The sequence below is a fragment of the Thamnophis elegans genome, chromosome Z, assembly GCF_009769535.1.
Source record: "Thamnophis elegans isolate rThaEle1 chromosome Z, rThaEle1.pri, whole genome shotgun sequence".
Taxonomy (NCBI): Eukaryota; Metazoa; Chordata; class Lepidosauria; order Squamata; family Colubridae; genus Thamnophis; species Thamnophis elegans.
In genome coordinates, this window is record NC_045558.1 from 24,270,990 (window position 1) to 24,284,511 (window position 13,522).

At 33.8% G+C, this 13,522-nt stretch overlaps 1 protein-coding gene across 2 annotated transcripts in view; it reads right to left on the bottom strand.

The window, feature by feature from the left end:
• Nucleotides 1–13,522, bottom strand: part of CDK14 (cyclin dependent kinase 14) — a 251,510-nt gene that overhangs the window by 136,731 nt on the left and 101,257 nt on the right. For both annotated transcript variants that reach the window (XR_004256835.1, XM_032235075.1), the window contains exon 6: nucleotides 12,977–13,071. Coding sequence is in view for 1 of the 2 variants with exons in the window: in XM_032235075.1 (XP_032090966.1) it covers nucleotides 12,977–13,071 (95 nt within the window). In the remaining variant the exon portion in view is untranslated. The remainder of the gene's footprint in view (nucleotides 1–12,976; nucleotides 13,072–13,522) is intronic.

Consider the following 13,522-nt stretch of genomic DNA (forward strand, 5'->3'; position numbering starts at 1 on the left):
GACCATCCAATAGCAGCCACCACAGTTGCACAAAGTGCAGTTGGCCACTCCCATCCAACCACACCGAGTCATCTGCACCAAGTCTACTACAGCTAGTTGTCTACACTGATCTAGCTGCACTCAGCTGTTGACACCCACCCAACTATGTCTACCTGGCTGCTATGAGTCTCTTTTGCTCTTCACTGGTTAACACTCATACATAATCACACATATACAAGTATCTATATTTATATAGTTACTACTTTGAACTTCAGGAACAAATGTTTTAAAATTAACTTATATCTACCTTCTCCTTATTCAGCACACTTTATCACTTACACATATTTCCAATGAAATATGCTCACTTCTATACTTTCCTTAGCTATGATAAATCTGTATATGACTTAGCTTTCCCATAGTTCTACCTAATTGGTTTCAGCTGTCATATTTGAAATGAAACGGATGGAAAGCCTGAGGCCTATGAATGAACAGGAAGTATTTGCAACTACATTCCCATCATGTCAAACCAGCAATGTGAAAGAGTTCTCCCATTAAAACAAAAACAGTACTATTTGGCTTCTGGCAATGACATCATGAAGCAGACAGATTGGATTGTTTCATTGAGGCTGCAAGATTGTTGCACACAATTCTTTTCTGCTAAATAGATTGCACATACATTTATCATGTTCTGGATAGTCTACTGACTAAATTATTTCTCTATTGTTACATTCTTAAGTAGATGCAGCAATGAAAAAAAGGAAATATTAAAGAACTAAATATAAAATAAAAGACCTGCACACAAAATCCAAAGGCACGATTTATTTTTATTAAGTTTTGACATAACAAAAAGATAAAAAATAGAAATATATTTAAAAAAGAAAGTAAAAGGGAAAAAGTATAGAAAATAATACAATTCAAGAAAGAAAAAAAGGGAAAGAAATGAATTCTGTCCTTAGAGACTTCTGTCCTTTCAGCAGTTACTTGTTGCAAGCAGTCCTTGAGATACAACCATGCCCATTATGGTCACAAGTCACAACAGTAGTTAAGTGAGTTACTTAACAATCACCGAAACCTGCTCACAATGAATTGTTAAAGGAACATATGGGTTGCTAAGCAGAGCAGGGGGTACTTTGGGGTAGCAAATATTAATTTCCTATATTCCTTGTTTTATTGGATTATTGTATGCCACCCCAGAATTACCTTTAATAATATGGGCAGCCATATAAATTTGATTAAAAATGTATATTTGTTTTCATTTTTTTTCTTTTTTCACAAGTTCCTCATACATGGTAAAATGTCCATATTGACACAATATTGACTAAAAATACTGTTATATACTTTCCTTTCTACGGTGTCATATAGTAGCAGCACATCCTCCTGTAAAAAAATCTCTCTCAAATTATAACACAATGAATTTCAGACGCCATGTCATATTGTATCCCACTATATTGCAGCCCAAATTCTTGGCCCATTTCATCATGCTCCTTAATTTGTTCCTTTTGTTTCAAATTTCAAAACAGGTTTGTACACTCTTTGCAATCAAAGAGTACACCATTTGTTCATCATTTGTACAGAGTTTAGCCAGTGTCCTATCTTACCCTGACAAGAGCTATAAGAGACCTTAACATAGCCATTCCGCCATTTGAATGTTAAAAGTCAGCTAGTATACATTGGAGTTCCATGAAGATTCTTTTTCTGCAGCGGAACAGAGCATTCTAATGTTTTCCAATGTACTTTTCTCACATATCAGTGTCAGGTATTTTATAGTGGAACATATCAAAACTTATGCTTTGATATGATCCACTATAGAATGAAATCCTATGCCTGAAGCAACTATGACCATGTGGCAATCGTACAAATCTTCTTCCCTGAGGAATTATTGCCAAGATGGCTGCACCTACTGAAATAATCTGTGTCTGGTAGATATACTGGAATCTTATAGGTAGTTTGATATAATTTAATCTACTTGGTATTTACAACTAAATATTTATATTGGGACAGAGAAAGTAAAGCAACTTTTGCATTGAGTAATGGTTTAATGCTGCTGTAAAAATAGTCAAGCTATATCATTTTATTATTGTTGTGAGGAAATATAATAACAAGAAGATCAATTCTATAAAACACATTTATTGGCCTTCCCTAACATCCTGGTGCTAATGCTTGGGGAGAAAGCCAAGTTTTAACCGTCTTGCATAAGGCCAGAGAGTGAGGATCATCCAAGTCCCAGGAGGGAGGTTTTTTCATGGGGCAAGCAGAAAAGTTCATTCTTCTTCAGACACACAAGATGGCACTGTTTTACAGAAGGGATTTGAAACATGCCCACCCTTCCAGATCTGGTGGAACAGACAGAAACTCTCAGAGATAGAGAGTCCCAGAAGTAACCTGGCAATGTAAGGTTTTAAAACTATTAACCAGCACCTTCAATTGTACCTGGAATCATATCGGAAGCCAGATCAGCTTATGCAGAAATAGAACTGCATAAGGAAGCTTTGAAACCTACAAAGCTGCATCAGTTGCCACATTCTACACTAGCTGAATTTTACACATCCTTGCACAGTCCCTTCTTGACCCTTTCAGTCATTAAAATAGTTAATGTTGTGGTAATATGTTCTCATGTCCACAATAACTTTATATCTTAAAAGTAAATCTTTTAAATGTTGGATTCAATTCTAACTTGAAACTATTCCTATATTCTAACTTAATGCATGGCTTTGTACCTCATTCACAATTAGTTTTTTTCTTTGTATAGAGTCTATATTTAATTTAATGGAATATTCCAATTGGAATACATTCTAATTCAGTTGATTGCTTTTTATTTCAGTCAATAATTTATATGCCGTTAGCTATAGTTCCTACTACATATTTTAGCTCAAAGCTTAGTAGTAGTTATTAGTTTTTTAGATGATTAATTTTAAATGAAAAAAAATGGAAAAGAGAGATCACTGTGACATATTAAATTCCTCATTTGTTTACTGGTATTGTACTCCTTTTCCTTTTTCTTGCTTTTTATCTCTGTTTATACTCTTGGAGAAAGAGATGTCTAATAAAAGAAATAAGAAAACTAATAAAATTTGTTTATCTTAAAAGATACTCCCAGACTCTCTCTCATTCTTGGCAATCAGCTAAGACTGCTCTTTTCCTACAAGAAAAAAATATAATAAAGATACATTTAGTGTTTTCTATCAATATAAGCCGAAATTTGAAGCATTTAAAAAATGCTTCATGCAATTGCTGACAGTAAACAGAAAGCCACAAAAAATTGATATATCAACGAAGATAATTTCCATTTTCTTGTTAAACCTATGAAGCCTTATAGTTTTATTTAAAAGAGGAGTTGGTAATCCAAGAAACAAATTAAAGAACTGAGACTTACAACAGCATACAGGTTAAATGACAGAGGGGGGGGGGAAGAAGTGACAATATTAAGTCACAAAATGCTAACTGTCATTATAGATAATTTAACTGATACTTGTTTTAATGCAATGAAATCATTATACAGAGTTAGCCTTTTGCAGAAATAGAATACCAACTGCATGAAAATGTTTGGAATTGCGGCAGTGGTGGGTTCTGGATTCCGTTCCAACCGGTACAGTTGGAATGACCCTGGTGTCTCCCACATGGATGCGCACGCATGCGTCATACTTGCCTATGATGCTTCCGCAAGCCTCCACGATGCTCCAGCTGCTCGGCACAGTGTCGTGCAGGCGTCGTACGTGCCATGCGTGTGCACGGAAGCGGCAAAGGCTTAAAGGGCAGGTAAGGAGCTCAGCCGGGCAGGGTGGGCCCTTCTGAGCACCGTACCAGAATGGTACCTGGTGCTCCAGGCAGGCTCTGGTACGCCCATACCGGGGCGTACCAGAGCCTGCAACCCACCACCAAATTGTAGCATCAAAACATTAGAAAGGGGCAATCAATGTTCCACATTGGGGAAGACTGCATTGAAGTTTGAAAATTGTTTTCTTAATATCTTGAATAGGAACTGAAAAGATTCATTGTGCAATAAAAAGTTATAAAATGTGAGTTAGGGGGATTTTTTCCCAAAAAAATGAAGCTACAAAAGACGTCATTAACAAAGTTTCCACATATTTAAGTTTGTTTTAGGATATCATCTAGATGGAAAATATCATGCCTTTTATTGAAATGTTATACTATTTTTTCCTGGCTTAAATGTCAAGTCATTTTCAGGACATTAATTACCAAAGTCTTGGTCTGACGTGTAATAAAAAATGCCCTTTATGTCCTTTCATATTTTATTCAGAACAGATTTAACATGTTTTAAAACTAAGTGATTATGATAAGCAATAGAGGTTTGTTATTAGCTGCGGGATTAGGAAACACTAAATTATTTCTTATATCTGCATTCCATTATGAAACTTAAAGTTATTTAGTTAATTTATTTCATGATATGCATATAATTTACTTCTTATGTGGTCCAACATTCAGGCTTTGATCAGAGAAAAAAATGTGTGTTTGGGTTTTTTAATGTTATTGGTACTATTCTATTTATATAAAACATTGCTTAAAAGAAACACTTTTTTTTCCAAATTAATCATGACTAAGGTTAGAGAATCAACAATGTTTTATTTGGAGGAAAACTTTTGATATAGCTAGCACAAGTTGACTCACTCAAGATCACTCCTGTTCTTAAAATATGGCACTCTTAAAATTGTTTAAGTCTGCAGACTCAGGATATGAAAGGTTATTTGTTGATTTTTTTTTCAATGTTTTCTGGTATGTATGCTATAGTGAAAGAATTAGAAACACTACTGCCAAATTATATCCTATAATAAAGATATATTTCTATTTAAAAATCCTCATATTTCAGGGACCAAGAGATATCAATCTTGCTATAAACAGCCAGACAACAGAATCAAACTCAGACAAGAAGATCATTCTCTTATCTGAATCTTTGTCATTACATGGACAATAAGAGAATGGCATTCTCATCCATCAAAGAGTGACATTGATAAATGCATGAAAAGCAAGCCATCTGTTTGCATTATACTCCTACCAAATCCTTCAGCTATACATAGCTGTCACATTAAATTGCTTGCTCTAATATAGCTACACAGCACCATCCAGTATGAAGCAAATCTTCCTTAAGCTAGTTTTATTATTGTTTAGTTACTTACTTCAGTTTCTAGACTGTTCAATTCCTAACCTCTCAAGTAATTCACAGTAAACCAATATACATAGGATCAAAACAGAAATAGAAAAAAAACCACACAAATTCCACAAGACTTCTAAGCACTACCATTGGTTAGTATTCTAATGCTAGAGCTATGGGGAGTCTGAATGTCAAGAGGTAAGCTGTTCTATATGTAAATATGTACCTTACCTCAAAATGCTTTATAAAAGAAACTCATCAAAGCTTACCATACAAGTCCTGCTACAATCCTAAAGTGTGCACATTTCTCAGTAATAGATGTGACTACCACATATTTCATGTGAAAATTATCAATACAATGTCACTGACTTATATTGCTGCAGTTCTCTAGAAGTTCATAAAACTGGCACACAACAAAAAATTATGATGTTAATACGGTGATATTTGACTTTTGGAAAAAAATTTCTAAGAACCAAAAAGTTCTCTATTAATTTCAATCCCAAATTAATGCAGTGAAATTCAACTTAATGAATTAATTGTGCATTTTTGTTCTGTTATAGCTCAAGGATGGGACATAAAGGTAGTCATCTTGAGCTTCTTTCTCATTTTCTTTATTTCCTAAGCTTAAAGTATGCCTTTGTTTTTGCAGCAATTTCTGCATATTTTTTTCATGGCCCTTTTATCTGAATTTCTGCACATTCTGTAAGATCTGAGAAAGGAGGTGTGCTCCAGGGGTTATCCCTTAAACAGTGCCATCTGAGGGATCTGATGGGACATTGCCTTCTCTGTTCATAGTACTTGTCCTCTGCAATTACATATTTCTAGACCAGAGTTGTCAAACTGGCAGCACGCGGGCCAGATGCGTCACACACAGGCCATGCTAATCCCAGCTCCGCAAAGGAGGAAAACGTCATGAAACGTCACATGATGGCAACATGACACCGCAAGTTTGACACTGGTGTTCTAGAGGCTGGAATTGTCCTGAGCTGGAGTTGTCCTGACTTTGCCATCATTTAAATTGGCCTTAACCCAAATACTAGATTAAGAAGTGTGTTCCTTTATCGATGTGTTTGGTTTTTTAATTTCTGGATTATTGCCTTTTGTTTGTATTGGATGCCATTGTTTTTATCTTACATATCGTACAGAATCACTATGAATTGGGAGGCTTATACATTTTATTAATAAATACATAAATATTTGGATAAATTTAAGCAAAAGCAGCAAAACAGAAAGAAAAAATAAAATAAAAAAAGGATGGAGTAAAGAGGTAGAAGCAACAAAAAGAGAGAGAGATGAAGATTAGGGATAGGGAATTGGACAATGAACTGCAGAGACAGAGATGTTTAAAAAAGATTTAATATATCAGGCAAATAGTCTTTACAAGAAACATCTAATTTTTAGATTAAATTTCAAACATAACCTTGCATTTAGAGAACATTCTATTACAGATCTTTACTAATAGTTATTAGCATTTAGAGAACATTATATTACATCTTTATTAATGGTTACTAATCATTAAATAAAGAAGGTATTCTTTGTCCATTTAGGCAGATTCACTCAAGTTAACTCAGTCTAGGTTTATTACAATCAATGGATATTATCCTGGTAACTGTTCAAGCAAACTGAATATTTTATGCACAATCTCAGAAAGTCAAGTTAGCCTACAGTGAATCTCTGAGAAAACCAAGCCATCTAAAAGATATAGTCAACTGGCTAGTTTATAAAAAAGAAAAAGAAAAGAAAGGCATAATCTTTTTCTAGTACAATTCCCTTTATCCTTTTTGTCTATAGACTAGTGAGTCAAATGGAAAAGGGTATCTTCCCATGCTGCAGACCAGTGATGGGATTTAAATAATTTAAGAATGGGTTCTCTGTCCTTAAGACCAGCTGGGTAGGCGTGGCTCAGTGGTCATTGGACTGGATGGGCGTGGCAAACTCAACATCACTCACGTTGATGTTACAATATAATAAGGGTTAACTGGAGAGGCAGTTTCTGTAATCAGGGCAATAAAGATTAGGCTAGAAACAACACCAGAATGTTTCCTTCCTGCCTTCCTTACAGGATTAGCCCTGTAAAGTGCAAGAAAACAAAAGGAGATTTCTTCCACAACCGCTTCTCTGAACTGCTTAGAAAGTTAACAACCGGTTGTCCCAAATAGGTGCAAACTGACTGAATCCTACCATCGCCGCAGACAATTCTCCTTTTAAATGTTTCACAACTACATGTAGGTTATCTCTCCTTCCTTTGTTCAATTGATTGCTTCTGCATGATATGCTAAGCTATTCTGGATAAAATGAAACAATAAATAGTTTTATATTATGAATTGTTTGGTAGGTATTATTGCACTAACGTATCTCTTGGTGACTTCTGGTCAAATGCTTTTCTTCTCAATCTTATGTGGAGATCATATGTAGCTCGTCTAAGGAAATCCCAGTGATCTCCTCAATTCCATTTATGCTTCCTACCAATTGTCTTGCTACTTTCTTTAAGTAGCTCCTTGCCAAGTGTAGCAATTTTTAATAATTCATATCTCATATTTTAAGTATGTAAGCTTCTGCTTGCTGATCATTGAGCAATTGGTTCTTTTTTCTAATCTTTCTCCAATACTGTTTGTAATTGAATACAATTCCATAATTCAAAGACACATTCCTTTTCCCCAAACCTCTCAGCACCCGGATTTCATAGCTTTATCACTTTAAAAAATTGTTCTAATTATTTTGATCATCATTTTTGTAAAATATCATTATTCCTACTATTCTTATTTATTATCTTATCTTATTGTGAAGTTGCATGCTGATCCAAAGTCCAGATAAATGGGGAGGATTGAGCTAAGATTTGTTAAAATATTTGCAAGAAAATATAATGGAAAGATTTTTAAATGAATCTGGTATGGTGCCGAATGGAAGGACCTCAAGCCAGAAAGTCACTAAAAATCAACTTGGGAAGAGCAAAGCCTGCAGTGAGTAGTCAAGGCATTAATGTTATGTTTGGAACAAATCCAGCAGGAATCCCAGCTTGGGAAACAACAATTGGTAAAAGCAATGGTGTGTGCAAAACACATTATTAGATAGCAACATGGCATGTACAAGAAATGAGGCTGGATATATTGGATATTATCAAACAGGAGATGACATGTTAAATTGATGTTCCTGGAGTCAGTGAGTCACACTAGTTAAACAACAGTTATTTCCAACCTGAGGAACTCACTATCTATTCACTTGGGACATAACACCCAAAAAACATATGGAGTGGCATTTACCATCAGCCAAGCAATGAAAAGCTTCTTGACAGTTAATGGTCACATTATGACTATCCAATCTGTGCCAAGCCCATCAAAATCACAATTGCTCAAGTCTATGCCCCAACAACTGAAGCAACAGATCTTGAAACAAGATTTCAAGCACAGAAAAAACATTGTTTACATACACAAAAGTTGACAACCAAGCAGAAAAACACATGATTAGCAGCTTTTGGTTTGGGGAAAGAAAGAAGCAAGCAATTGTTTCGTTAAATTTTGCCATGAAAATTTATTTTCCAATATGATAGTAAATAGCACAAATGGCCTTGTTACACTTGGACCTCATCAAATAATCTGCATTGTAATTAGACTATGTCCTATGTAGACATCAACGATCCAGTTCACTGTCAGGACAAATCCAAATGCTGATTAAGGTTCTGATCATAAATCTTTGGTGGCTAAGATAAATAAAACTATGCAACATCAAGAAGACAGTATCATAAAAGAAGTTTATATTACCAAGTAGACAATTGAGGTAAAAAAACAGGTTTGAACTGCTGAATGCTGCTAAGATGCTTAGTCAACTGTGGCAAGAAATTCAATTGATTGTTGAATCAGCAGTTGTATGGTATGAATCAACATATAAGATCTCATAGAAAAACAGAAGTGGCTGTCAGATGAAACCATTACAATAGCTGAGTAAAGAAAAGCAGTCAAAGCAACAGGTAAGCAAGGAGACAATACAGATTTCCAAAGAGCAGCAAAGAAAGACAATGAAGTTTACTGTGAGCAGCATTGCAAACAGCTAGAAGAGGACTGCATGAAGGACGACATCGGGAATAAATTTGTACAAGTCAAAAGGATATGAACATTTAAAGAATTTGTTCATAAAAGCATCATCAAAACTAAAAAGAAGAAGGAACTGTCTGACTGCCAAAGCATCAAAATCATATAAGAATAATGAAGAGTTGTAGGCCAGCAACAAAGAGGTTCAGCTTCCTCAGGATGAAAAAGATGCAGAAATAGAACCAGCCATCCTTCAGGCTGGGCAATGAGCCAATTGTCAAATAAGGCCCCAGGTGTTGATACCATCCTAGAACTGATGAAATCTGTACCACTCATAATCATTACAGACATTCCAGGAAATTTGGGGAAGGAACACATGGCTGTAGGACAGGAATTGGTCGATGTTTATTCCATTGACAAATAAGGTGACTCCGAAGATTGCTCTATTTACAGTACAACTGCTCTCAGCCCTGATGCTAGCTAGATTTTCCTTAATACAACACAACAATGTACCAACCATCTAAAGGGAATTATCAGATGTTCAAGCTGGCTTTCGAAGAGGTCAGTTGTGGCAAGCTGTGGAAAGCCCTGGGATACCAACATATTTGATCAAGTTGGTACAATCATTGTACACAAATCAGGAAGCTATTGTGTGAATACCACATAGAAACAATGATTGGCTCAAGGTAGAAAAAGCAGTGTGACTAGGTTGCATTCCTTCACCTTCTTTATTCAATTTGCATATTGAAATTGTTATGAGAACCTGGAACTTGAAGAATAATGAATTAGAACACAGATTGGAGGAAAGGCAATCAACAAACTTTTATTAGAAATCAAAAAAGGTCTGATCAAAATGGTAAAAGAAGGGAGAAATTCGGCCTCTTCCTGAACATGAAAAACACTAAGCTCATGACCACTACAGTAATGAAATGTCAAAATGACAACTGATGGTGAAAAGAATGAATGCGTGCAAGAATTCACTTTCCTAATTGTAGATTGATCAAAAAGTGAATCCAGTCCAGAAATATTCCTGGGTCATACAGCAATGATGAGCATGAATTGCATATGAAAAAGCAAGGACAAATACAGATTAGTCTTATCCTGTTTTCTGTATCTATTTATGATTGTGAAAGTTGGATTGTGAAAAGACTAAACATGATGAAACTCAACTGGAGAAGGCTCTTTTCAATCCTTTGGACAGCAAAGATGACAAAACATGTACTGGAGGGTATAAAACAAGGCAAATCGCTGCAAGGCACACACACACACACATACAAAATTCTGTTGTGGTTATTTTGGCCATGTAATGCAATCACTGGACTCATTGGAAAAGACATTTATGTTCAAAACTCACTGGAAAAGGAATTTGTGCTCAAAATGGTTAGCAATAAAAGGAAAGGAGGCTGCCAAAAATCAAGGTGGCAAGATTTCACTAAAGTGAATGTCAGACAGAGCATAAGACAATTTGCAAAAACCATGGAAAATGTGAAGACAGATGGTTCATAGAATCATTATGAATAAGACATTGAGCCAATAGCATCAACTTCATCTTCAGCACATTTTCCATTCGTATCTATAAGAATACCACCTATCTTTATTGATATGTCTGAAGTGTAAGTTCACTAATTGTTCTTTGATGCTACTGTCTTCTAATATTTAACACTTAAGATTTTTCAGTTTCCATTTTATACTTTTATTTAAGTATAAGGTACCTTAAGCTATTGTCATCTAAGGGTTAATATTATAATATCCAATTTTGATTTCATGTGTTAACACCTCCAACTGATCATCATACATTAACTATCTGCATTTAATAGGTATGAAAGCTTTTATATTCTAATCTCTTGATTTTTTTTCCAAACACAGTACTTACACTACTTTCTTATATATCATAGATGTTCTTCATAGCAATAAATACATCTTACATTCTGATATAATTTACATAAAGATCTTGCTATAGTAGGTAAAGCAAGGATATTGGTAGTCCTTAATTATAACCAACATTGGGAGCAGAAGTATCATCGCTAAATGATGCAAAGTGAGTAATGCCCAATTTAACTTTTTTTTTTGCTTTGATCATTAAGTGAATCTAAGTTCACCCACGGAATTTGCTTGTTGAAAGCCAATTGGGAAGACTGCAAATAGGACCGCTATTATCTTTAAATAGTTGCAAAGACCCAGATGTTGATCACATGACTATGAAAGGACACTGAAATGGCCATAAGTGCAAAATTGGTCGTAAATCATTTTAGTGCTGTTATAATTTTAAATCATAAACTGAGGACTATGAAAAAAATTAAACATTTGTTTAACTCGTTTTTTAAAATTTTGCATTTTTCTCTATACTTCTTTGTAACACAAACTACTTGTGAGTTAATGTAATGATGCAGTAGTTTATATACTCTCTTCCATTTCACTGCTTTGACAGCCATACATCTGTACATTAATCTTTTCCCATTTCTAGATCATACAATATTCTTTTGCATTAACTATCATAGAGATATATTGAGCTTCTGACAATCCGAGTAGTTTATAATAAAGTAGGAGAGCATCCTGTATAAAAATAGCATGTAAAATTGTGTGTGTGTGTGTGTGTGTGTGTAAAATTGGTTACTGGAATATTAACTATACAGATTTATTGACTATAAAAATGTTATGCAAGAGTTAAATCTAGTTAAAATTAAATTATCTCTTATAAATTATATATTATTTTTCCATTGGTGGAAATTTGAGAATTAATTATAATTACTCATTCAATACTGCAGCTAAATACTAAAATCATGTTATATAAATACCATATGTTGGTCTTGGGAAAATGTAGGATGATTAGTTGAGAATTTAAATCCAAACTTCATATAATGATTCTCTGAATAGAATTATATCATTAAATAGTGTACTGTGAATCTGAAATGTTAATTAATAGCTGAAATGCAGCAAAGGGAAATGAAACTATGGAGTATAAATTATGCTCACTATAGTTTTCTGATACTAATTATTAAAACAGAATTTCCAGATGCAATTAAAAAAACATAGTTTGAACGCAATTAAATTCCTTTTCAAGTCTCACAATATTTTCCTGAATCTACAATCATAGTATATTTTTCACCAAAATTACCAAATAGTCCACTTAAAAATATTTCAATTACTGCAGGACATATATAAGAGTTCTTGTAAATAAATGAATACATTAACTTGCAAAAAAAAAAAAGTTAGTAGCTTGCTAATGGATAGCTAAGGAAAGGCCAACACTCAGTTTTTCCTTGAAAAATCTTGCATATGTTTTCAAAGTTCTCAATTTTTTTAATACAACTTTACACATATTATAGAAACAAAGTGTTAAAAATCTGGCATATTTTTATGTTAGCTTCATATTAGACAGATTATCTGTTATTTTTTACTTTCTCCTTTCACGCAAAGTACAAGTTCTTGTTCTTTTATCTCTACCAAGTGAGCGGTTAAAAGCAAAGTTGTAGTTTGTTTAAATTCTTTATGTATTTCTGCACATCATGGAGCCCTTAAATCAGCTTTCAAAATATAATAAACTAAATTTTACACAGATAATGAATACATACTAAAAATGAGTACAATTGTAGGAATTATACATCTCTAAATAGTAGAATGGGGGATAAGAAAAAAAATCAAGATAGTTGTAACAAGTTTGTCTTATGTATCTGAAAAAAAATTAAGACAATATCTGATATGATTTATCACAGTATTTTAAGTATGGAATAATCTTTATATTATACTCCAAACTATATTGGCAGCAAGAGACTACTATGCAAGTTATCCAGGTTTCTTTTATCCAATGGCAGCCATTCTGTTTTTAACTTATGTTATAGAATACAAAAAATTTGCATAAACTCACCACAAACTCAAATACCAGGGTCAGCGTCTCCTTTGTATGGATGATATCATGAAGCAGCACAATATTAGTATGCTTTAGACCTTTCAGGAGAGACGCTGAAAGACAAACAAAACCTATGAAAAAAGAATTCAATACTTTTCTCCAAAAAGTGTTTTTAACACAGTAACATTTTGTATATCTTCTAAAAATTGGAATGGCCCAGCATCACTGGCAGAAATTAGTGTGATTTTCCCCCAATTATAAGAAGCAGAAGAGAAAATGTATTCTTCCTAGCTTATGTCTTCCAGAAACAATCTTAAGTCAAAAGAATAAATGTGGCTATAGAACCAACTGGCTACAGTAAACTATTTACTCAATATTTTAATACTGCAGTATTCAAACTAATACTTTCATGTTGAAACTATTTTAAGGCTATTAAATAGTAACAACAAAATCATAAAAATATGACAATTTTTTAGAAATAATAATTATGAAAATAAAAACTAATACAACTTAAAACAAGATATATATATCATTATAATTAAGCTGATTTAATCTATTTAATCT